At 52.7% G+C, this 22,931-nt stretch overlaps 9 protein-coding genes across 9 annotated transcripts; 7 read left to right on the top strand and 2 right to left on the bottom strand.

The window, feature by feature from the left end:
- Positions 1-533: 533 nt before the first annotated feature.
- BBBOND_0107740 (SHORT-CHAIN DEHYDROGENASES/REDUCTASE FAMILY MEMBER protein, putative) lies at positions 534-1,945 on the top strand (the record flags this gene model as incomplete). Its single annotated transcript, XM_012911208.1, has 4 exons — positions 534-887; positions 1,054-1,399; positions 1,624-1,674; positions 1,710-1,945. The coding sequence occupies 4 exons, from the start codon at positions 534-536 to the stop codon at positions 1,943-1,945; spliced, it is 987 nt and encodes a 328-aa protein (XP_012766662.1).
- A 738-nt stretch (positions 1,946-2,683) lies between these two features.
- BBBOND_0107730 (Dynamin-1-like protein) lies at positions 2,684-5,971 on the top strand (the record flags this gene model as incomplete). The annotated part of the gene is made up of 1 exon (XM_012911207.1): positions 2,684-5,971. The coding sequence occupies one exon, from the start codon at positions 2,684-2,686 to the stop codon at positions 5,969-5,971; it is 3,288 nt and encodes a 1,095-aa protein (XP_012766661.1).
- Positions 5,972-6,481: 510 nt separating this feature from the next.
- BBBOND_0107720 (glycerophosphoryl diester phosphodiesterase, putative) lies at positions 6,482-7,525 on the bottom strand (the record flags this gene model as incomplete). The annotated part of the gene is made up of 1 exon (XM_012911206.1): positions 6,482-7,525. The coding sequence occupies one exon, from the start codon at positions 7,523-7,525 to the stop codon at positions 6,482-6,484; it is 1,044 nt and encodes a 347-aa protein (XP_012766660.1).
- Positions 7,526-7,880: 355 nt separating this feature from the next.
- BBBOND_0107710 (clathrin coat adaptor subunit, putative) lies at positions 7,881-9,317 on the top strand (the record flags this gene model as incomplete). The annotated part of the gene is made up of 1 exon (XM_012911205.1): positions 7,881-9,317. One exon carries the CDS (start codon positions 7,881-7,883, stop codon positions 9,315-9,317), a length of 1,437 nt encoding a protein of 478 aa, XP_012766659.1.
- A 177-nt stretch (positions 9,318-9,494) lies between these two features.
- Positions 9,495-10,972, top strand: BBBOND_0107700 (S-ADENOSYLMETHIONINE-DEPEND ENT METHYLTRANSFERASE RELATED protein, putative; the record flags this gene model as incomplete). Its single annotated transcript, XM_012911204.1, has 4 exons — positions 9,495-10,436; positions 10,473-10,538; positions 10,578-10,827; positions 10,863-10,972. The coding sequence occupies 4 exons, from the start codon at positions 9,495-9,497 to the stop codon at positions 10,970-10,972; spliced, it is 1,368 nt and encodes a 455-aa protein (XP_012766658.1).
- Positions 10,973-11,080: 108 nt separating this feature from the next.
- On the bottom strand, positions 11,081-14,788 carry BBBOND_0107690 (hypothetical protein, conserved; the record flags this gene model as incomplete). The annotated part of the gene is made up of 1 exon (XM_012911203.1): positions 11,081-14,788. One exon carries the CDS (start codon positions 14,786-14,788, stop codon positions 11,081-11,083), a length of 3,708 nt encoding a protein of 1,235 aa, XP_012766657.1.
- Positions 14,789-15,684: 896 nt separating this feature from the next.
- Positions 15,685-17,024, top strand: BBBOND_0107680 (ribosomal protein S18, putative; the record flags this gene model as incomplete). The annotated part of the gene is made up of 7 exons (XM_012911202.1): positions 15,685-15,846; positions 15,883-16,065; positions 16,088-16,215; positions 16,256-16,364; positions 16,441-16,767; positions 16,805-16,911; positions 16,946-17,024. The coding sequence occupies 7 exons, from the start codon at positions 15,685-15,687 to the stop codon at positions 17,022-17,024; spliced, it is 1,095 nt and encodes a 364-aa protein (XP_012766656.1).
- Positions 17,025-17,393: 369 nt separating this feature from the next.
- On the top strand, positions 17,394-18,872 carry BBBOND_0107670 (3'5'-cyclic nucleotide phosphodiesterase, putative; the record flags this gene model as incomplete). The annotated part of the gene is made up of 2 exons (XM_012911201.1): positions 17,394-18,153; positions 18,190-18,872. The coding sequence occupies 2 exons, from the start codon at positions 17,394-17,396 to the stop codon at positions 18,870-18,872; spliced, it is 1,443 nt and encodes a 480-aa protein (XP_012766655.1).
- A 1,011-nt stretch (positions 18,873-19,883) lies between these two features.
- BBBOND_0107660 (hypothetical protein) lies at positions 19,884-22,784 on the top strand (the record flags this gene model as incomplete). Its single annotated transcript, XM_012911200.1, has 1 exon — positions 19,884-22,784. One exon carries the CDS (start codon positions 19,884-19,886, stop codon positions 22,782-22,784), a length of 2,901 nt encoding a protein of 966 aa, XP_012766654.1.
- Between the last annotated feature and the right edge of the window lie 147 nt (positions 22,785-22,931).

Raw genomic sequence — 22,931 nt, 5'->3', positions numbered from 1 at the left:
ATGAGTGAGTCACGCTTCCCACACGTAGCAGTACATTTAGCTGTGATGCGTGAAGCAATCATTTAATGAGCTTATCAAGTGGCGCATCGGCAGGTGCAGCCGCAAGTGTGCCAGCAATGACACGTGGAGAGCCACGTGGTGTCGGCAGTTGAACTTCATGTTCATACAGGTCATGGCGAATACTAGACACGCAGACGGTTAACTCCGAACGCCATTGACAAGACGCAAATGCGACGAACGCACATAAAGTAACTCTAATTGCAGAACGTCAAGCTTATTTGAGTTTTTAAAACGCTTTGGTGCGCCCTGTACCAACGCCGATGCATCAGGAACTCAACGGTAACCTGTGCAAATCAAAATTATGCTGTTCACGCTACACATTGTAGTGTGTCAAACAAAGGTAGCCTGAAGCTGCGCTGTAATTAGTTTACATAACGAAAACGCGGCGGAAATGTCGTGCACATCCGCACTCCATGTCTTCCGCGAAATGCGCCGCCGATACGCGCCATGAACCACCTAAGCACGACTAGTTGATGCATAAGGGTTCAGTAATCATTACTGGCTGCGATAGCGGGCTCGGGTTGGCGCTGTGCAGCCTCCTTCCGCGGCACGGCTACTACGTCCTCGCGACGTGTCTGACAGAGGAAGGTGCTGAGGTCGCCACCGCTGCCATAAACGGCGACCTCGATGCTGCCCACTGCCAACTGAAAGTCCAAAACGGGTGTATAGAATGTAAGGAAGGCACATGTTTCCTCCTTGACGTCACGTCTGCTTCCGCCGTTGAGAGCTTCTGCGACGATGTGACTAGGCGCGTAACAGCAACGAGGATCCCCCCTCTCTATGCGATCGTAAACAACGCTGGAATTTGGCGATTCGGCTTGTTGCAGGTAATGAACCTAAGTTGCATCTGCTTTTCAGCATGATTTTTCGCTGTGGAATCAGCGAAGTACATGTAACACTGAGTCATGCAGCTCAAAGAGCTGTACTTCAAATTACCGTTAGATAATCGTAACTGCACATCTATTTTCTACGTCAATTCACCATGTTGCGTAGGATGCATTTAAATCGCCCGAAAATCGCTTGGCGGAGGTAGACCGGTGGAAGGAGGTGCTGGACACGAACCTGCTAGGCGCACTGCGGGTAACGCTCGCCTTTGCTAACCAACTCCACCAATCGACGGACGGTTGCGATCCGAGGGTGGTGTTCATCTCTAGCGTTCTGGATCGTCACGCCCTTCCTGGCCAGGGGGCGTACGTTGCGTCCAAATTCGCCATCAGCGGTTTTCACGAAACACTCTGCCACGAATTGGCGGGAACGAACATCCGCCCCGTGATCATCAGACCAGGGGCGCTCAAGAACACCAGGCTGTTTAATCGTGATTTGGATCGACAAAATGCAGGTAAGCTTTACCCTTTGCGCGTGACACCCCTGAGACACTGAATGGCGTCCTGGAGTTGGCATCAGCATGTCCATTTCGCTGATATTGGTTTTTATTTTCATGCACCTATGTATCTATAAAAGGTATTCATACAATGTTCGGATTGCGCATTCGCGCGTTGCGATGATTGGTGTATACTCGGGAAAACGTCAGCCTCCTCGCCAACTTATTACATAGCGTTACAGCGCAAACCCAACGGTTGGAGCACGACGCAGACCTGCTGAAGGCATCATACAGTAGGTTGCACTAGCTCGTGACTGAGCACATGCAGGGGTGCTCCTCCACTTTGCTGGCGATTGCAACCAGGTGGCGCTGACTGTTTTGGATGCGCTCCAAACCAAGGAACCGGATTCCGAGATTTCCAACGTAACCGGCGCACTCCCGTTTATGGTGGCGGAGTACCTACCTCGGCGCCTGTTCGTGCAGATCGTCAGGGTGGTGCTTCGGAACCTGGGATGGCTGTATCACCGTGCAGCGTCTATTTTTAGACGTCGTTTGCGAGATTAGAGGGGGTGGGGTAGCAAAACTGGGTCACTTAGAAGCAGTGATCTCGCGCCTCGGGGGCAGGATGTTCTTCTCACGTGCCTCTTTGATCTGCTTAATGTACTCCGCTCTCTCCACCTGAGCCGCAATGTGCGAAAAACAACGCTTATCACTACCTCCAAACGCGCATGGTGGTACCGCAACAGCTGCATAGTCTGCCGCCAGTTGTAGACGAACGAGAAGCCTGAGGATATTGTCGCCGCCAGCTGCAAGCGTACCAAGGTAGACGGAGGTTCCGATCAAGGAGGTGCATACGACGAACGAGATGTAGTCGTATACCTTGTTCTTCCTCACGTGGAAGCCGTAGTAGTTAATGCCTAGCGCCCGAAACACCTCGAAACGCGCGCCGCCTTTCATGGTCGTACGCGGTCGCCGTCGGAGGACGGCGCCTCAACGGCCGAATGACGGTAGACAGTCCCTATGGGATGTAATTTGTTAGTTGGATTCGCGGTAGCTCCCGTCTTGGAAGCCAAACGGGCATTTGGCAGCGCGACCACTGAAGGACTGTGTATGGGGGAGAGGTGCGCCGACCTGGGCTGACAATCGCGCGCAGTGTCCAAAGCGCATTTGCGTACCGCTTTGGATTTGTCTGTATTTGTACTTGCGTGGTTGGTGTAGTCCGCAACTGTCACACATGCTGCCCGCATAGGCGCTTTTGTGTGTGGACACACATCTCCCGCTTCTTCGCCCTAATACTCTAAAATGGCGGTCCCGAAAAAGGTTGCGCTCGAGGAGATGTCGTCTATACCGGCAGACTCCGTCGCGAGGGCGCAGGAGTACCTGAAGCTCATCCAGGCGACGTCGGACCCTAACCTCATCTTTCTGCACTGCTACCACATCATGAAGCTCGGCGGACTAGATGCGGAGGTGCCCAGGCTGGTCGTGTTCGGCCAGCAGTCGATGGGTAAGACGACGGTGCTGGATTTCATCATGGGAGGGCCTATCGGATACTCGAGCACCGACACCGGAACCAAGCAGCCCGTGGTCATCATCATGCGACCCCTCGAGGTGATAATGGAGGTCGCGTCCGCGCTGAAGCTGCAAATTGACCCCGCCAGCCTGAAAGGAGGCACCATCTGGTGTCTGTTCAACGGGAAGCTGATGGACATTCGCAGTGTGCAGGACGCCATGCGCTTGCACATGCAGTCCATGGGGGAACGCATCGTCGCCGACGAGTTGGAGGTCGAGGTGTTCGTGCCCAACGGCGTCAACGCCATATTCGTGGACCTCCCTGGCATCAAGGACGACTCGAAAACAGGCGCGGAATTCACCAGGAACGTCGTCCGCAACTACGTGAAAAGCAACCCCAACGACCTGTACCTCCTGGTCAAAAAGAGCTCCGACGACCCCGCGAACTGGCCGTGGTCGCTCAAGGAGTTCATCACCACGGCTCCACCGACGGGGCTGGGCCTTTCTCCGCACCAGACCATCGTCGTCGGTACCCGCGCCCGCGAGTTCCTCATCAACGAAAAGACCGACATCAGGACCGTGGAGCAGCTGATGGACCGCGTACTTAAGCGCACCATCACGGATTCCAAGGGCAACATTCTGCCGCTGCACCTGCTCGAGCTGTTCTCGCTGAGCATAGAGGCCAAGGAGTCGGGCGACTTCCTTGCCAACAAGCGCGAGATGAAACGCCAAATTGCCAAAGGCCAAGAGGAGGTGGAGAACATGATCAGGACGTCGTTCGAAGTGACCAACGACACCGTTGGCAGGGATGGCATGACCGTCGTGGACCGGCTTTTGCAGATGTTCAGCATCAATGGGTTCCTGACCACGCTGGACACCAGGTACCAGGCGCTAGTGGCGACGACGTTCCGCAACCTCGAACGCAGACTGGTGCGCAAAAAGATGGAGCTCGAGCGCAGCATGCAGTCACTGGAGCAACGCATGAACCGTCTCAGCCCCCAGAGCATCCGGGAGTCCGTCTCGCTTTTCATCCGACAGTTCGTCGAGGTTGTGCAAAAGATGATAACCGGTAATTACACCATCATGAAGCTGCCGGTGGCGCCGGAGGAGTTCCTCAAGTACTACGGAGGCAGTCTCAGGGACAACCTGGAGGACGGCAACGAACTGGCGCTCAACCTCTTCCCGCAGCGCGACCTCTACGAACCCGACTTCTACGAGAAGATATCGAAGCGCACGGAGACGCTCTTCAACAAGAAGCTCACAATGATGGACAGCGTCAAACCGGGCAGGTACGTGAGGTACTTCACCAGCAAGATCAACGCCCACATGTTCGGGCTGATCGAGCCCCCGCGGAGGAATAAGACCAACTCCACGGACGGTGGGATCGAGAACTACATCTCAAATGAATACAAGTCCGACGAACTGATCAACGTGGAGTTCATCCAAATCAACAACGGGCAGGAAAACTCGCTGCACAAGAACATCGACCGCAGCAGGATCAGCCTGCTGACTCCGCTGCCGTCGGTGTCGGTCGACCAGATGCAAGTGCCGCTCTACGCGTGGCACAAGACCCTCTCGAGCACCGGCTGGGTCCTGGTGAGGCCCATCGTGATCGACCGCCTCCCGCCAGAGATCATCGTGCAGAAGTCCAACTACCGCGAAATCGAGATCGCCAGCAAACAAATCGCCTTCAGGTACCTGGATGTGGCGGACAGCAACTCCTCGGACGACGTCGATGTGGATTCCGTGACTGAGAAGGTGGCCAACGCCAACATCAAGGGGGCGGCGAACAAGGACAACGAAAAGAACGCCAAGAGTGACGTTGACAGGAACTCTCGTGAGGGCGATAAATCTGGCCGAGCGAACGATAAGGGGGGGAAGGAGGCCGACAAGGGTTCCAGCACCCCTGCTGCGGGTGACAAGGACGTGAAGAACAACCGCTACGTCTACTTCACAACTTGTAGCGAGATCTTCCTGGAGGACCCGAAGGTGGTGCCTTACTACAACAGCGCTCTCGAAATGGTCAGCGGCGAGCACGCCGAGGCGCAGCTGCTCAACCAGCTGGCGATCACCAACATCTGCCACTGGCTCAAGTTCCAGATCAAGCACATGGAGCCCGACCGCCACTTCACCAGCGAGGTCATATACCAGATGCTCAGAAGCGTGCACCACGTGGTGGATCGCGCCGACTGGGAGCCACTGATCGCCGACCTCGTGCAGTCGAACGTGCGCGGAGCTCTGCTGCACGCAGCCAGGCTGTCGGCCTGCGCCGCCGCCGCTGCGCTGCGCAGGGTGCTCAAGGCGGCACTGGCGGAGGTCTTCCGCTGCATCCAGCAGTCGGAGTGCGGGCAGACGCTGTACTGCCTCAGCGAAAGCCTGCACTTCCAGGAACAGATCGACCAGCTGTCTGAGGAGTACTGCCGTCAGAAGGCCACCGAGTGCGCCGGGGCTATGATGAACCTCATCCTGGAGCAGACCTACTCCATCCAGTTCGACGTGGCGGTGGACATCTTCGACTACTGCTACCAGTTTGAGAAGTACATCGTCGGCCGCGCCGGGCACCGCAGCCTGATGGGCGAGGCGCTGTACCGCGTGCGCGAGAATTTCGCGATGAGGAAGCGCAGGCTTGCCATGACCGATATTTTCGAGAAGTCCGACGCCAAGACTTCGCTGGAGCTCATTTACGAGGAGGTGAAGGTGCAGTTCTGGGCCACCAAGATGCTGCTCGCGTCGCCCCTGGCCACCAAGATCTACACCCACTTCATCAAGGATGTCGTGGACCGCATGGCCAACGAAATGCAGGACCCATCCGGCAGCAACGACGCGGAGCTCGAGGCCTTCCTGCAGAAGAACATACTGTACGAGTCGGTCGACGGCAACTGGGTGCCGAGGTCGAACAACCGCATGTCGCAGGACTACGACGTGAACTCCAAGTACGACCGTTTCGCGCAGCACTTCCAAGAAACCAAGCACTCGCTGGAGTACATCACTATAGCCTTGGAGGCCATAGCTGCCATGAAACGCGCGGAAGGCGGGCCCGAGTTCGTCACCAACCTCGACAAGGACCTGCTGGGGGCGTGATGAACGCGGCAGCGGTGCGCATAATAGCTCGCGCGATCGTGTGTTGGCGCCACGTCACCATTAGTGAGTGTGAGTGGTTGCCCTGTGAAATCGCCTGGCACATCTCCGCGAAGACTTTTAGACGCCCTCCCAGGTTCCAGCCGCACTCACGGATCTGGAGCCGTATCCCTGCAGGCGAATCGCATATTGTTGTTAAACGCAGTAACCGTAATGTAGCCATCACGAGCACGTTACATTAATTCTAATTTTGTTAACTTTGTATCATTTAATGTGCCTAAGCGTCTGAGTGACGTGGTTGCCGTCGCCATTATTGGAGTGACAGGTTGGACGGCAGGCTGTTTTTAGTGCCACTCGGGTGCAATCAGTGTCAGACGGGTCCGTACATAAGTGACCCTTCGGCGCACGAAACGTAAACAATAGGCGTAAGCTACAGATTAGTGACATCAGAGTTAGGACTGGAATATGGTCGGTATCAGGAAGTTACGAGGAAGGAACACGTTTGGTGTGCCATTAGTTTTTGGAGGTGCAGCTTTTTTTAATGATATCGAGGGCGACTTCTATGTCGTTCGGGCAGATGGCATCCACGCCGGCCTCGACATGCAGCCTGAGGTCCTCCGGGGCGTCCGGCTGGGATTCCAGGAAGTAGGTCATCAACTTGAGCCCGTTGCTACGCATTTCGCTGACGAGGTGGTGGAGCGTCTCGATACCCGTCTTCGCGCAGCCTACGATGGGCAGCGCAGACTTCCAGATGTCGTGCGCAACAATGATCCACTGGGCGCCGAAGGTCTTGGCGCACTCCAAAATGCGGCCAATGCTGGGCAGGTCGGAGCGCTCGTTGTTGAAGAGCAGCCCGATGGGCAAGCCGAGCCTGTTGTTGATCAGGGGTCGCAAGAGGTCGGCCGGTACTTTGCCATTTGGCAGCCTTTCGATGTCGTATTCCCCGTACGGCGAGTCGGGACTGAGCTCCGGGGGCAACCAGTTCAGGGAGGAAATGATCACCTTTATCTGCGGGTACCGCTCCACCAGGTTGAGCACATGCTCACCGATCTCGGGCCTGGTGCCCTTGAGCTCGATGTTGTATATCAGCTTGTCGCCGAACTCCTGGAAGACCTGTTCCAGCGTCGGCACGTATTCGCCCTCCCACACATCCATCTTCTCCATGTACGACTGGAAGGACGCGTCGACGTCGCTGCGGTGCTTCTCCAGCACGCTCTCGACGCTCTCATCCTGGTTCAGCACGCGCCACGGCTTCCTCAGCAACAGGTCAGACGCGCGAATGTCGCATTTTTCCACGGTCTCCTCGAGGCCAAAGCGCTGCGCGCCCGAGGAGGCGTCACGTCTGAGCGCCGTGAGACACAGGCTGGCCTTCGCATGGTGGCCGTGGATGACCAGAAGCTCATTATTGCACGACAAAAATACGTCCAGCTCGACGCCCTGGACGCCGAGGCGCAAGGCCTCGCGGAAGGAGCTCAGCGCATTTTCGGGGTACAGCGCCAGCGTACCGGGGATGCTGCAGCCCATGCCGCGGTGTCCGATGGTGAGTACTCTCGACATTGTTAGATGCTTGATACGTTACAAGTGATAAAGCGATACGCACGTGTTTTACGTGAGTTATAGGACTGTGGGCTCCTCATGCGGTGTCTCTGCAGCCGCTGCGCCTGCACACAGTGTCGTATGCCGCATAACGTGTTGCCGAAGCGCCGCTCCTGACTCATCGTTCCGAAATAAGCGTAGAACCGCGGGGTGTAAATGTTAAAGCGCGGCAGCAATTTTTAGCGTCCGTCAAATGTAACTGGGCGTCAACCTTCCACCGCTACAGCGCAACGGGCCGGTGCCAAACCTGCGCACCGGTGAAGCCGTTTTGCAGCCACGCAGCGCCGGGAATCGCCTCGGTACTGACTGACGAAGTATGATATCGGCTGTCTTCATCAGTAACTGTCATGGAAGCCTGCTGTTCTACAGAGCCTTCCGGGGCGGAAGCAGCCGGCAGGACGCTGTCATGTACGCCAAGAACATGATCCAGAGGAGCTTGAAGCCTTACCGGCCAATTCAGCAGTTTGGATTCGCCACGTATGTCAGAGTCAAGCTCGATGCGCTGCACCTGGTGGCGTCGTGCGATGGCGACGTCAACGCCGCCCTCGTCATGCAGTGCCTCGTCGACATACGCGACTCCATCGTCACGCTGTTGGAAGCGAAGGTCACCGCGGCGGAGATCACCAGGTACGCGACCACCCTCCAGGAGATGGTGGACCTCGCGATCGACGGAGGCTTCCCGCAGGACTTCTACATGCACTACCTCGGGTCGTGGACGGTCAAGGACATGACGACCAACCTGTTCAAGAAGAACCAGCCGAAAATCAGCCACTACCTGGAGGGCTACGGTGTGGACTACGGCAAGTACATGAAGGCGCAGAAGATGGTCTTCCACTCGGAGAAGGACCTCGTGGCAACGTCCGACCCGGAGATGCAAATGCAGAACATCACCGTGCCCTGGCGGGTTGCGTCGTCCACGACGCGCAAAAACGAAATAACGCTGTTCATATCGGAGTGCATCAACTGCTGCTACTCGCACGTCGGCGAGTTGTTGCTGAGCGAGGTCACCGGGAGCATCACCATGGACTGCTCAATGCCGGGGACGCCAAAGGTTGCTATCACGCTGAACACGGATTTCGCGAACTCGCACGAGCGAATCACGTACGCGAGTGTGGAAAACAAGAACGAGTCCCATTTCCCCCTCCCCTCCGGAGCCAAGGTGGCGACCACCATGCAAGACTTCAAGGTGCACAAAACGGTAGACATACTCCGGATGCTGAGAAGCAAGCAGATAACGGCGGTGCCGCCGCAGGGGATGACGGCGCTCATGCTGTACAGGTGTGACGTTAGCGGGGAACTGCCGTTCCACTTGAAGCCGGTGATCACCAGGGCCACCAGGTATCTGCTGTATTACCACATCACCATACGTACCAAGTTCCCCAAGACTGTCACTGCAAACAACGTCTTTCTCAAGATACCGCTGCCCGCCACTACCTCGAATGTAGAGATCATCAACCACTTCGGCCACTGCCAGTTCAACCTCGCGGGGAGCTCGATGCACTGGCACCTCGTCAAAACCGGCGGCGGCATGAAGTACACACTGGAGTTCCAGTGCAAGCTGGCCAGGTCTGTGAGCGAACAGGACCCTGCCATCGGGCCGATCGAGGTGGAATTCGTGCTGCCGAACTTCTCCTTCAGCGGCCTGTTCGTGCGCGACATCGAGGTGACCAACACCGCCCACAAGGCGCACAAAGCTGTGCAATACAACTCCTCTAACGGGAGTTACCAGCACAAGCTGAAATTTCCCAAGTAATAGTTTTAGAATTTGTCATTTAAGGCTGCCTGGCTCGGGATTCCACCTATACACCGGTGGGGTCTAGGTTGGCCCATTTAGCCCGCAAAATGCTGTTGAATTGCCGTTTTACGCGTTTGCGCGCCTTATCTTTACCTGCTACTAATTAAAGAAGGCGCTGCTCGCAGGATACTGGCAATGACGGAGGGATCGGCCTCCCCGAAGGAGCGCCACGATCAAGTCCCGCCGCCTCGCGGCATCTTCAGCATTCGAGCGGACGCACTGACCCCGGGCGTGCTCTACTTGGCGTCGGGAGCCGATGCGGACGGCAGGGTGTCTTCTGCCTTCCTGCACGTCATTGAGAAGCACCTCAGTTATGTCAACCCAGCCAACCAGCAGAAGGGCGCTGCGGAAGATGACGATGCGTGGGAAGATATATGCCGGAGCGCCATATTCTGGCGACAGTCGAACGACCTGCAGTACGACGAGGATGCGTACGTGGATGCCTCCTGGGCTGCGGAGTCCATCGAGGTATCAAGAGAGATCAAGGAGCTGCTGAACACTGAGAAGCCACCGGAGGACTCCCCGGACAACGACATCGTCAACGCAAACGGCGACCATGTGCAGTCGTCGCGCGTGAGAATCCTGGACCTTGCGGCGGGCATTGGGGGCAACAGTGTCCACTTCGGCGAGGACAGCGACCTCGTTGTAGGGGTGGAAATGAACCCTCAGCGGGTTGAAATATGCAAGAACAACCTGCGAGCATACGGCGTCGACCATGCCTGTGTCGTGCAGGGCGACCTTTTCGACTTCATCGAACAGTTCGCGGAGGACCCGATGAAAAAGGCGCACGAGTTGGGGATACAGCAACATTTCACCGAATCGCAACACTTCGACTGTGTCCACACATCGCCGCCCTGGGGCGGGAAAAATTACGCCGGCTCCAGCAACGACAAGGTGTACACGCTGCAGCCGAATTTCGATGTCGAGCGCGTAATGAAAAGCGTGGCGAAGTTCACTGATATTGCCACCTTCTACCTGCCGCGGTCGCAGTGCGTGTACGAGCTGGTGAAGCTCGCAGACATGGGCGGCTTCCCGCTGGTGATCATCTCCGCGTACCACTACCGACGAAAAACCAGGGTAGGTCGCACGATGCAGCTGCACATGCCTGCACAGTGCATACACGCGCACTTCGTCAAAAGGGTGGAGTGTTTCAAGTATTTGAAGGTGGAGAACATGGAGGTAAGTGAGGCCGCTGCCCGAATCAGCTACCCTTCGCAGAGGACCCACGTGCCCTATAAAAAGGCGCCTCACGGGCTCAACCTCCTTGTCCACTCCACGCCGTACGTCACGAGCAAATTCAGCATCAAGTCGGATATGCACATGGACCGAGTGGTCCATGCGATCATGAAGATGCTGGACGAAAAGACCTTTATCGTCGCAGCGAAACTACACAACCTCCTGCGGCTCCACCCGTTGAGCGGCGTCATGGCAATCGCCAACCAGGCGAGGGAGATACAAAACGCCGGAGGTAGGTGGTCATTCAGTTTCAACACATCTGTGCAGGCATGACCAAGACAGACTCCAACGAAAAGCGCACCACAGGGGGGATATTCTTCCACCTACTGAAGACGCAGGACAGGGAGCTGTACAAAAAAATGGAAAAATTCGTATAAGTAGCCCTACCAGGCCACAATCGCAGCTAATGCGGCATTAAGCAACACTACGTTTTAATGCTAACGCGTCATTAATTTTTAAAATGTTGCACGGTACCACTGCAGGGCTCACCTCCAGCCGGAGAGCAGACTTGTGTAGATGCCCAGAAAGAGCACGCAAATGCACATCAGCGAACGAATGCCGTTGTTGATGAATTCGCTCTTGCGCGGCGAGACAGCGGTCTCCTCGTCACAGGCGGATACGAGCTTGACTGGTGACTGGTCCCCCGCCGTCAGCACCAGCTTTGCCGAGTTGGCCAGGCGGTCGTAGGCCTCTGCGCTTATAACCGAGGAGAACATCGTACTTTTTACGAATTTCACGTCGTACTCCGCCTTTACGATGATGGAAGTGGGCGAAACAGCAGTTGCCGTGATGCGGAGGAGCGTGTAGAAGTACTTCGAGTACGGGATGTCGGAAGTGTAGGTGGCACTCTCGTACAAGAGCTTAGTCTTGTTCACTAGCGCGTACTTCAGCTCTTCCCGGGCCTTTCCGCACGAATTGCGCACCAGCAGGGCGGTGTATTTGGTCTCTTTCAGCCTGAAGCTGTAGCAAACGCGCCGCTCACGGAACTGCACGCCGCCAGCATGCCAGTCAAAGTCGACCGGTTCCAACGTACCGCTGAAATCGAACGCGTTGTGTGACAGACGCGTGTCCGCGATTATGCTGCCCGGAGTCACATTGTCCCGCATCGTCTTGACAAAGAAGTCCTGCAGACTCATTTCCAGCTGCGTAGAAGGGGCGCTTTTGGATAGGGGCGCAAGGCCCCCAAACATGCTCTTCAATGATTCCGAGTAGCACTCAGCATCCTCTGCAAATTGGGCAGTCGGTTCGTCAACGTCCTTCTCCTGGATCGTCTCCAGAATTACGTCACGAATGCGGCGCGCGTTGATCACGGAGTGGAACATGTGACTATCGCCATTACGTAGCAGGATGCGAACGTAAAAGGAGATCGATCTAGGCGAATTCAAATCGCACTCCAAGATTTCGCACAGAGGAACTGTAAGCGTGGTTTGCATGCCGAAGAGCGTCGCGTCGTTGAAGTTCGAAACGAAGCCCAAATGCGTCTTGGTCAGGTAGAGAGTGCCACTCAGCACGATCTTGCGACACAACGCGCACTTGAACTCGTGCAAAACCTTGCCATCCAGACCCAACTTGGACAGCAACATCGCCTGTTTAAGAGTGGATTTCGACGTCAGAGTTATGCCTGTGTCCTGACGACGAACGGCTTGGTTGTCTTCTCCCTTGTAGACGCGATAGACATCCAAGTGGGTCTCACACTCCAGATCGGCACGCCGAAACAACGGCACGTCGCGCTCCCACAGCACCTGCACGAACTTAGCCGGGAACCACCGGTTGACCCCGGCAGACGCATGCCCGAACCACAACGGAGTGTTGCCGGCAATGAGCACGTGTATCGCATCGCCGCATTTGAATCGAAAGTCGTAGTTAGGCTCCTCGTAGTCGACTAAAGCCTCAGCAAGCATCTCGTTGACCGACAGCAGCTTGCTGGCGGCAATGCTGCTCTCGCAAGGCGCGATTTCACCCTGCAATTCAACCACGGGCTCGTCGCGTTCTTTGCCGCTAATAGGCGGATTAACGGCCGTTTTAGCATCTTCAGCACCACAAGTAGTTTGATCGAGATCGTCGGTGGTGCAGCAGTCGTCCGACTGCAGCTCTTCTATAGCCTCCTGTAGCTGCTGTGCATCCATGTTGCCGCTTGCAGCCAACGCTGTTACGACGCTAGGCCATTCCAGTGATGATCCGCAAACCACCATAGCTTCAGAGCAAACCTTCAACGAATGCGCAATGGCTGTATCGCAAATGAGACGAAAGTGGTGCAGAATGGCGCCAAACAGACGCAAAGGCATTTTCAACTCGAGGAACTCGCCAAGAACGGGCTGTGAGTGCTCCTTGGCTCTCCTTAAGTTAGACACATGCTTGGGGAATACCGCGCCTACGGTCGAAGAGAACGACAACCATTGGGTGCTCAAATGTTTGTGGTACTTGTTGTACGACTTGAACATGGCTACCAAATCGGTACCACACAACTTCAGCGGATAGCGCGAAGTGAACCGAGAAAAACGCTCCATCTGCGATCTGTGAAGCTGCGATAACTTCTTCGACAAGGTGCGCATGCTGTCGAAAGAATCCACCACCACCGAGTGAAGGGTGTCCTTCATGCTGGCTGACTCGACGTTCAGACTGAACCTCAACTCTACCGTGCCATCACAAGGCACCTTGATCAAAGTGTCCTCGCAAAGGCCCAGAGAGCGCGATTTCGTAAACGCCCCGGCCAACAGACGCGACGAGACGCCGGTGATTTTTTCCGCGCACAGCGCCTCTACCGCGAAAACGTCCCACGGGTAGTGGTTTGCGAACATTGACAACACGCTAGTGAGACCATGCATGTATGTCTCGCGGCCGTTTATCAGGTTATCGCGCAAGCTGTGGGTCAAGCACATCTGTTCGATGTAATTGGTGTAGCGCACGAAGTCCTTACGGGAGCTCAGCAGGTCGCGCACAGTGCCCCAGTGCGCTTTCCGGGTCTCTAAAAACGTCGGCTCGTGGCTGTGGCACGCTTCGAAAGTGCAGTAGAAGGATGACGCAGGGTCAGGGACCCCTGTGAAGGAGCGGCTAACGCAACTACTTTCCAGCGCCTTTTCCAATTTTTGGAATTTAGCCAACGCCTTATCGTACGCAGCCACCGTCGAAGTATACTCTGCATTGTATTCCCGTAACTTATTCTTTATTGTCTTCGACATGCCTGCGCTGTCGGACACCACCCTGTCTAGTGCGGTCACAACGTCAGTTACAACAGCATCGAAGGAGCGTAGCCACTGCAACTCATGATTCGCCGAATCCACCACAAAAAAGAGCATGTAACGTATCATTCTACATAGGGGAGCGAATAGCGCTCGGTCTTCGTCGCTCAGGTCATCGTTCAACGATGCCATCGCGATGATTGAATCGTTGGAGAACGTGTCCTCCTCGCAGCGGCCGACCAACGCGCCACCCTCCTTCACGCTGCAAACCTGGGAGAAAAGTTCGGGCGTGCATAGCTGCCCCAGGAACTCGATGCCTGACGCAACCGACCGCGCCGATCCCAAGCTATTGGACGACCGACTGTCACGCGTGCTGCTATGTACAACAACGGCGCCCTCAAACGACCCATATTTGGAGAAGAAATTGGTAGTGTAATCGCCACGTGAGTCATTGCCACGAGCCACTCTGTTTGCGCCCCTGTAACTCCGAAGCAGCACCGGATTCAGCTGCTCGAGCAGGAACTCGCTTTGAAAACGACTCAGTGCGCGACGAGGGACAACGCCCGGCTCCACCAGGACAACCCTATCCACACTACGGTCCAATGCAGGCACAATGGGCTCGTCAGAGTCATCCGACAAAACCGACTGTGATGCAAAGGTTTCATCTTCGCCCGGCGGGCTGGCGTCAGAAATTCCGAGATCATCAACTGAAGTCAACGAACCTTGAGACGCGTGTTCAGGCGCAACACCCGAATCGGCCAACCACGTAACATTCAGAATCGAATCCCGGTGCGATTTTTGAGAGTTGTTGATCCTAGACAGCAGGCCTCTCAGCGTGTTATCGATAACATAGGGGCCGAAGTAATCCAAAAGGCCCTCCAGCGCCGTCGCATCCTTGCACGGCGTCAAAACACTCCTCAAGCGAGATGCAACCACCTTCGAGGAAGACGACTTGTCGCTGTAGGCGGAGGCCAAAAAGGCGAAATCCCCGCTTCCGCTCGCGGAGAGTCGCATCTTAATTGATGGCCACCAAGGCCCTCACCATCTATAACAACACGAAAGCCGTAGGTAGTCACCATTTAACACACCGAGACGGCACATGGAAAATGTTATAGAAGAACAGCGCAATAAACTTTGTCTACAAAAAAACTTGTGGATGATATCCGCCGAAATTTTGTATCCCACATTTGCAGCCTACTGTTTGGAGGCAACAGCCACCGATGCCGTGGAACGGAAAAAACAGCTAGCCATCCGTGCCGAGCGCAGCACCTGACCAACTCTGCAATACCGTAACCCAGGGTGTGTCACGCCATGCGTTGGCGTCACAGGACACTAAAATGGCAACACGTGGCACGAATGCCCATATGGACGCTTCATTGTGCATATACTTATAAAATGACGCAATGTGTACCGCTCAATCAGGGGCGCGTCGTGCGCCGGTATGTCGTGAAGCGGGCTGTCACATTAGCAGAGGAATCTTACCTGCAAAGCCCCCGACAAGCGCATGATAATGTGTCATTGGTATCAATAGTCACTTGACGCAATAAGCACAAACCATGTATGTGAAGCGGCATCACGAGCCACCAACGACCTCGTTACGAAATTCGCGGTCTACACATTCTTTTATAAGCGAACGTAACACATGATATGTGTGACGTTATTATGACCACTTTGGCCTGTTTTTGCCGGCGCACATGCCTTTTTCATTGCTTCAGGGCGTTAGCCCCCTCCCAGGTGTAGCAGCTCGCTAATCAGATGACACATAACACCAAATCACAGCACGCTAACAACGTTCCACATACACGGATTTATGAATGTGGTAAAATGGGTCACCAGGGAGGGCGGACCTGGAAGTAACCGCGTTCATTTCCCGAATCACATCGGTGAGATATCAAAATAATCGCAAATAAATGGCACCACTGTGCGACATAAGGCCTTATGCGGCACTTATTCGAAGATTTTGCGCCGCGTCGGCACGACCAGGCTCCACGCAGCCGTCTAAAAATCCGCCGACGTCGGACATGAGCTTCGAGGAGATCTTTGCCAAGGCCAAACCCACGCAGCAACACAAGGTATGTGATGCCATGGTGTAAAGTCACCTTATGCAGATTAGTGAGGAGGGCTCGTACGACGCGCTCTACCAGGAGTGCATGTCAGATATATATCGCAGGCGAGCTGAAGCCGATGGTTACACAGACGAGACGCGAGACTCACCAGAAGTGCTTGAATTCACGCGCAAGGAGCGTGAAATCACTAGAGCAATATTCAAGAGGGCCAATCCGTGCCAACACGTTAGTGCAAGCCTTACCATAGGTCATGATGCAACAGCTGATGCCCAAACTCGACCAAAGAAACGAGTACATCGATCCCTACTGGGATCCATTCAAACGTCTGGATGGGTTAAAGTTGCAAGTGGCAGCGGAGTTCAACGACCTTGCCAGGTGAGCCGGGAAACGCAGCGACAGTGAGATTCTGCTGCAGACTCATCAGCGCTGCGGAGGTGCGTAAACAACGGAAAATGATAAGAGACGCCGCTGAAAGTTTCGACAAGTTTGGCGACCCTTACGCGAACGAAAGCGAGCCTAAGGAGGTACGTCGACTGCGGCAACGCAGACGGCCACAACCTCGAGCTGTGGCGAAGTCAATATTAGAGCAAATAAGTGCAGGCGTCGGAACCGCTGGCTAGTAACCTAAACGATCGCTTCTGGGACCCAGACGTCGACCGCCGCCTGGTTTTACAGAACAATAGACGACCATTCTCGTTCAGAGGTCGGGCCGCTACAAAGTGTATTAACGCTTTGACAGACCTACACGTGCTACACAACTTCGTGGCGGAGAATGGGCAAATACTGCCGCGAAGGTTGACCTTCGCAACGAGGCAGCAGCAGAGACAAATCTTCAAGGCCATACGAGTGGCACGTCAAATGGCGCTTTTTCCTTACGAATGGAAGCCACGATATCGGGACAGGATACCGCTTATGGACCCGCAACAGGTAACCGTTGCGACTGATTGCATTCAAAAGCGCGCAGTACCTGGCTGACGAACTGTTCCACCGGTACGCATACCTGGGAGATCTCCGAGCGAAGGCTATGCTACACGTTGTAATGAGAAAATACCCACACGTAAATTGCTTTAGGTAAGGCTCACACATGTGTAAACAATGATTTCAGGTTTCTCAAGCACGAGGCGCAACGATTCACAAACGGCGCCAACTTCAAGGAGACCCTCGACGAGCACAGAAATAACTAGCACCGCACAAAAGTATAAAGGTCGCAACGCATTTAATACCTCAGACATACCAAATTGCGAATGTGTGCGCCGTATGCCTGCAAAAGGCTCCCTACCCCTACTTCCACCGCATCCCGGAACGCGTTGCTGCGTTAAATGAAGAGTCGGTATTCGAGTCGTTTTTGTGGCCTTTGTGTCAACTGCTAATGCAGTGGGTGTGTTGCCAATGGCGGGGCATAGGCATAGGTTGTTGAAACACTTACGATGACCGGACGGAAATTCGAGGATGCCCAGCCGAACTAATGCGACCTTGCGTTTTAACAGGCCAAACGTTTATATCGCTTAGTTAATATCTTTGCAACACAGGGAAACGCTGCTTCACGAGCCACGATGACGAAAGATCTCATGTGCTCGCTCCTCGCAATCGAGCGATTCCTCCTGGATCACAGGGCCGACGAGTCCGTTACGAACGCATTCAAGGAAGTGAAACGTGCGATATATGAGCAAAAGATCAATAGAGGAGAATTGGAATCAGCATGGAACCCCTCGCAAACGTCCAACAAAGCCTCGAAATCCAATGGCAAAAGTTTGGCCACCAACTTCTTTCACACATTGTTCTGCAGCTGTGTGCATCGTGACACAGCGTACGAGGAAGACACCTTGGCTCCGACGTACACTGAGAACGTAATCAAAGAGGACGATGCAAGCCAAGAACTTGTGCAGTCGCCGAGACCACGAAAAGGGTGGGTCATCGGAGACAGCAGACGAAACGTCAAAATCAATTACGATAGCCAAGAGGAGTACGAAAAGGTACTCTCCCAACTTGGAAATAACTGGAATGTGGATATTCTGGCCCTCTCAAATTTTAAAACCGTTACGCAAATGGGGCCTATTGTATGTGTTGGACACGCGCTCATCAGTCCAGTAGGTGATCGGATACACCCCGAATTCAATAAGTTACTGTCACCCGTGCTCACGATGATACAAGACGTGTACCTACCGAATCCCTACCACAATGCACTACATGGAGCATGCGTTGCCCACATGACGGCAGTTCTCACCAAGGCGCTGGGGTTGAAGGAATGCCTGACACCCATTGAGGAGTTCGCATATCTTATTGCTGCTATTGGACATGATGCGGGTCATCCAGGTGAGTAAATTTCCGGAGCGCTTAATGATCTTGCAGGAAAAACCAATGCTTTCCTACGGTCGACAGAAAGCCCACTGGCGCTCATCTACAATGACGCGAGCATCTTGGAAAACTACCACGCGTCGCTGGTCTGCCACATCATCAGGTCGCAAGAAACGTTTTTCGACCTTTTCTCGCAGACGGACTGGGAATTGATCAGGAAGAGGATCATTCAGCTGGTATTGGCCACCGATATGATGTCGCATTTCACCCATATTAACAACGTCAGGGACAGGAGGGTCAGCGGTGCTTTTGATTACAAGAACAACCCGGAGGACCTCTGGCTGCTTATGGTACTATGTGTCAAGACAGCCGATATCGGCCACAACTTCCTGCCCTGGTGTGAACATCTGCCATGGACTAAGTCTCTGTTTGACGAATTCCACATGCAAGGTGACGAAGAAAGATTGTTATCAATTCCACTGCTGCTATTCTTCGACAGGACGAGGTCGGCGGACATCCCCGACTCACAACTGGGATTCTTCCAAGGATTCACCACACCTTTGATCAACGAGCTAATCTTTATCGACAGTAACAGCTATCTTACTCGTTTCCTGCAAAAGAATTCGCAAGACAACTTGGATCACTGGAAGAAAAACAGTAAGAGGGAATTAGCTGACATATTGAGTGATTTGGACAAATCCACCGAGATTCATGAAATAGCAGACGCAAGCATATAATGAATGCGTTAAACGTGTATTACTGAAACCTCTAACCGTGATGCCTTATCCGGTAACGTCAAAACTGAAAAGTTCTCGAACTACCCGCAAATACCGGATTATGGAGCGCTGTCGGCCCTTAGGTCTGTAATATCCGACTGCAGAGTATGTATGGAAATACTCCGACATGAAATTAATTATGTCGGAGTTTAAAAAATGCATTCTCTATGACGCTCGAACAATTGCAATGTGATGCCGTTCTTTTTTTTCATTTGTTTACCTCAATGCATTTGACTTTAACTCACTTTTAAGCGTTTATTGTAGACTTCATCGTCGTTGGTTGCCGATTTTAAATAGTGATGTTGCCGAACGCCATTGTTCATCTGGGAATTCATCCTTCACTGGCACGGGGTCATTTAAAGATTCGTAGCGTTTGCCGTCTGCTCAATATATCATAACAGGTATCCGAATTTACACAACTGGTAGCTTTGTCAACGTTCGAATGGCTCAAATTTTCTTAATTAGTCGCCTGGGAAATCGTCAGTTCGTCTAATGAGCACCGCTTCAATTCCTTTACCAGATCCTCGTACTACGTACTCTTGTCAACTGCCGTTGAACATAAAAATAATTGTCAGTTGTGTACATCTCGATGATACATATTGTTATCGTCCGCGTACCGTGCTGCTCCGATTAATAGGGGTATAGCCATCGTAAGACACCAGAGTGATGCCGCTGGGGACAATCGATAGCGTCCTCATAAGAACTATGATTGTCGCAAATTTTATCACGTGATTCAAATGATATATATATAATTGACTGGTGTATTGGCTATTTCTGTAGTGTCTACGTATGAAAATTTGGTCGTTTTTTTTTCAGCTACCTGCAGCGATGGGGTACCGATGAACTTTCATAATACAAAGAATAAAGTGTCAAAATATTTACTGTTTTCATATAAACATACAATGCATGTTGATTAAAATCAATATTTATTCAGTATAGTGATTGTCAATCCTATGATGTGAATAAGAAGTTATGGCAAAATTTAGCATCACGATGTCCGTGTGGGCGATTTCTGGATTAGTGGTTCAGTTTGTTAGTTTAGTCGACGCAGCCCCTTGTCACTTCCACATCCCGCATGATATGCTGAGACGGGCAGCATTAATCACGTGTCATGAAGATCTAGATATCATCGACAGCGGAACGGCAATATGTCCCAGAGAAGCCAACGACATCGAATATGTATGGCATCCTCAACCACAATCAAGTGAAGAAACTCGTCTCCAAACGTACGTGAGTGAAAACGGCAAGTTACTTACAGTTCCTATTTCGGAAGTGGTGCGATCTGAAACCGTGAAACCATTCATCAGGCTAGAAACCAAACGTACAATAAGTACTCTACATTTCGATCTACAAAGGCATGAGTTATTTGTCATCACCCAACGCCGCCTCATATTCATTTGCGCTCCAAGAGATTGGGTATTGAACGATACGATGCAGCGTCACCTTCACGATCTTAAAGGCTATGACAAGGTAAGAATCCTTCCGTGGAGCTCATCCACGCCAATGGTTGAGATACTAAAAACGATGGGAAATGGTGTTGGCGTATTTTACCTGCATAGAGGACGTTCGCAATCACCTCTTGTAGGCTGTGGTACGCGCCCTTCACCACTCTTCGATCCGGATATGGAGGTGAGTGTGGATCGAGTCACAGGCACGCCGTCATGTGTGGTGGACCCTCTATCGGTATCACGAATCGGTTTCTTATGCGAAGGCCAAATTGAACCACATGATTGTATGATTTCACTCTTAGACGGGGATGGTGGCGTTGTGGTGCCCCCTCATCCACGCTTTTATTGGAAATTTGTGCACCATAGGCCTTGGGTTGTAGCGCAATATTTTGATAAATTGGCAGTACGACCATTCTATGGTGAATGTAGGTGTATAGATCCTCAAACAAGTAGGCTGAAGGCCAGGATTGAAATGCGTTCAAAAACCGACCATGTCTGTGACATTGCCAGCATGATCTTCCGAAACCGATTACGACCAATCCGTGGCCCGTGGTGTTCGGCGGTACTTCATCCTGGTAGCACCTTGACTATAAAGATTCCAACGCAGCCTGTGAACTCGGTTTCGATTGACGTTGATTCCGACGGAGATATCTCCGAAGATGTCTCGAATGTGCCATTCTCTCAACTGCCATCCGCCTATGAATACGAATCGGAATTCCTGCCGAAGGACCTAACTACCCTGCGGCAACTCATAAAACCGTATGACTTCGAGAGTTACAACGAAAGATTTTACAAAGAGGTCTTGGCTGGCGATGCTATTGAGCTGGATCTTTCCCAAATGTCACGTGGTGTGATCAAACTGATTTACAATCCAAACAAACCTCTTGCATTAAAATATGGCACAAATTCTTTCTGCTATTATTGGAAATTGGCATCTACGAACCCGAATAATTTGGATAAGATTTTTGCGCCTGTTGTTGTATCCTTTGCGTGTAATCATCGATACATATTGCGTGGCTGTGACCGAATGCAAAGGGGTGTCTTTGATCCAGAAACTAGCAGGAAGTATTGCTCAATTAAATTGATGGGAAGTGGTATAGGGAATATATACGAGTGTTCATTACAAGTGACTAAGGACGCATGGAAGGCTGGCATATACTGTGGACCTGATGAGGAACTGTTGCCTAACAACTGTGACTCCGTGATGTACGATCTACAATCGAATAGTGTTGTACCGTACCCTGGATTCATTCGTAAGACATCGGCTTACTCCATTCGAGGATTTCAAGATTTACAATTTCTTTTCAGGAGCGATGTCCCAATTAGTTACGCGTGTATGTGCGTGGATAAACGCGGATACGAATCCTCGAGGCTTGTGTTAGGATCCAATAATGAAGTAACACATGCGTACGAAGTAAACCGTAGAACTCGGTCTGATACGTTGCTCCCATACCTATCGCTGCCTTGGCAGAAGGTCGTACTGTTAACAGAAGAATCCAATTCATCAATGATGGTTGATCTGCATAAACCACGCATGCATTCCGTCGAACTTGACGTGGGAACAACGTTGTTATTGCGTTGTAAACTTGATTACGACGTTGCTAACCCTGTCAATAATGAAATAAATTTGGTGACATGGCTCCCAACTCAAGTCGATGAATTTCATTATAGTATCCATCATACGTTCCACGGGAGCAAGCTTATTAGGACATCACGCGAGGCCGTGATGGTCAGTGCAAAAGGTGGATTGCAAGCCGTTTTCCGTAAATATTTGGAAGGAGCCGTGTATCAAACACTAAAGATAACGTCGCGTAGAAACGCTGTGATAATCTCCAAAGACCCAACTAATACTAAACGCGTACCGTTGGCTTTCGTCTGCGGTAAGGCACCTGATCAGTCGAGTTTATCAAGCGTAAATGGTGAAGGTTCCACGTCAGGCGCATCTGGAGACGCCCATTTACAGAATACCAAATTGTCAGACGAACACAATTGGCACGTCGTTGTGGTGAACGTCGAGACCACTGACCCGTACATGCAAGGCTGCGGAGTCACATATGCGTCAGATGAGTTGTTCAAGCCCGAAACACCCAAACTCTACGACGCTGACGGAAGAGAAATTGGTTGCAAGATAGACCTTCAAGCCGCTAAGGAAGCCGCATTCTACTGCCCAGTACCGTACGTCCTGGACCCACCCAATTGCTTTAACAATGTCTTTGTTGACGGCATAGTGAAAAAAGTAAACAATCTCAGCAAGTCGTTGGAAGCATCGCGCACTAATCACTTTGTGACGCTAGCATTCAAGAGCAAACTGGTAGGGCGGGGGGAAACGCTGCGCCAGACGCCGCCGTTGGAGTGCCGGTGCGTCACTCTCAAAGGTGTCACCCTCTCTACCATCCAGGTTGAGAACTACTACGCCAAGGAATGAGTAGATAAAACTCGGTGACTCGTTTGGCAATTAGCCACTTTAATTGTCATAGTTCGTGTTGGTTTTTTGGTGGGTGGTCTACTGCCGTGAGTGTCCCCGTCGGTTAGAATGCGATCATTCCGGTAGTAGCACGCAACACTGTTTGGT

The sequence above is a fragment of the Babesia bigemina genome, assembly GCF_000981445.1.
Source record: "Babesia bigemina genome assembly Bbig001, chromosome : I".
Taxonomy (NCBI): Eukaryota; Apicomplexa; class Aconoidasida; order Piroplasmida; family Babesiidae; genus Babesia; species Babesia bigemina.
This window is presented reverse-complemented; position numbering and strand designations above follow the sequence as displayed.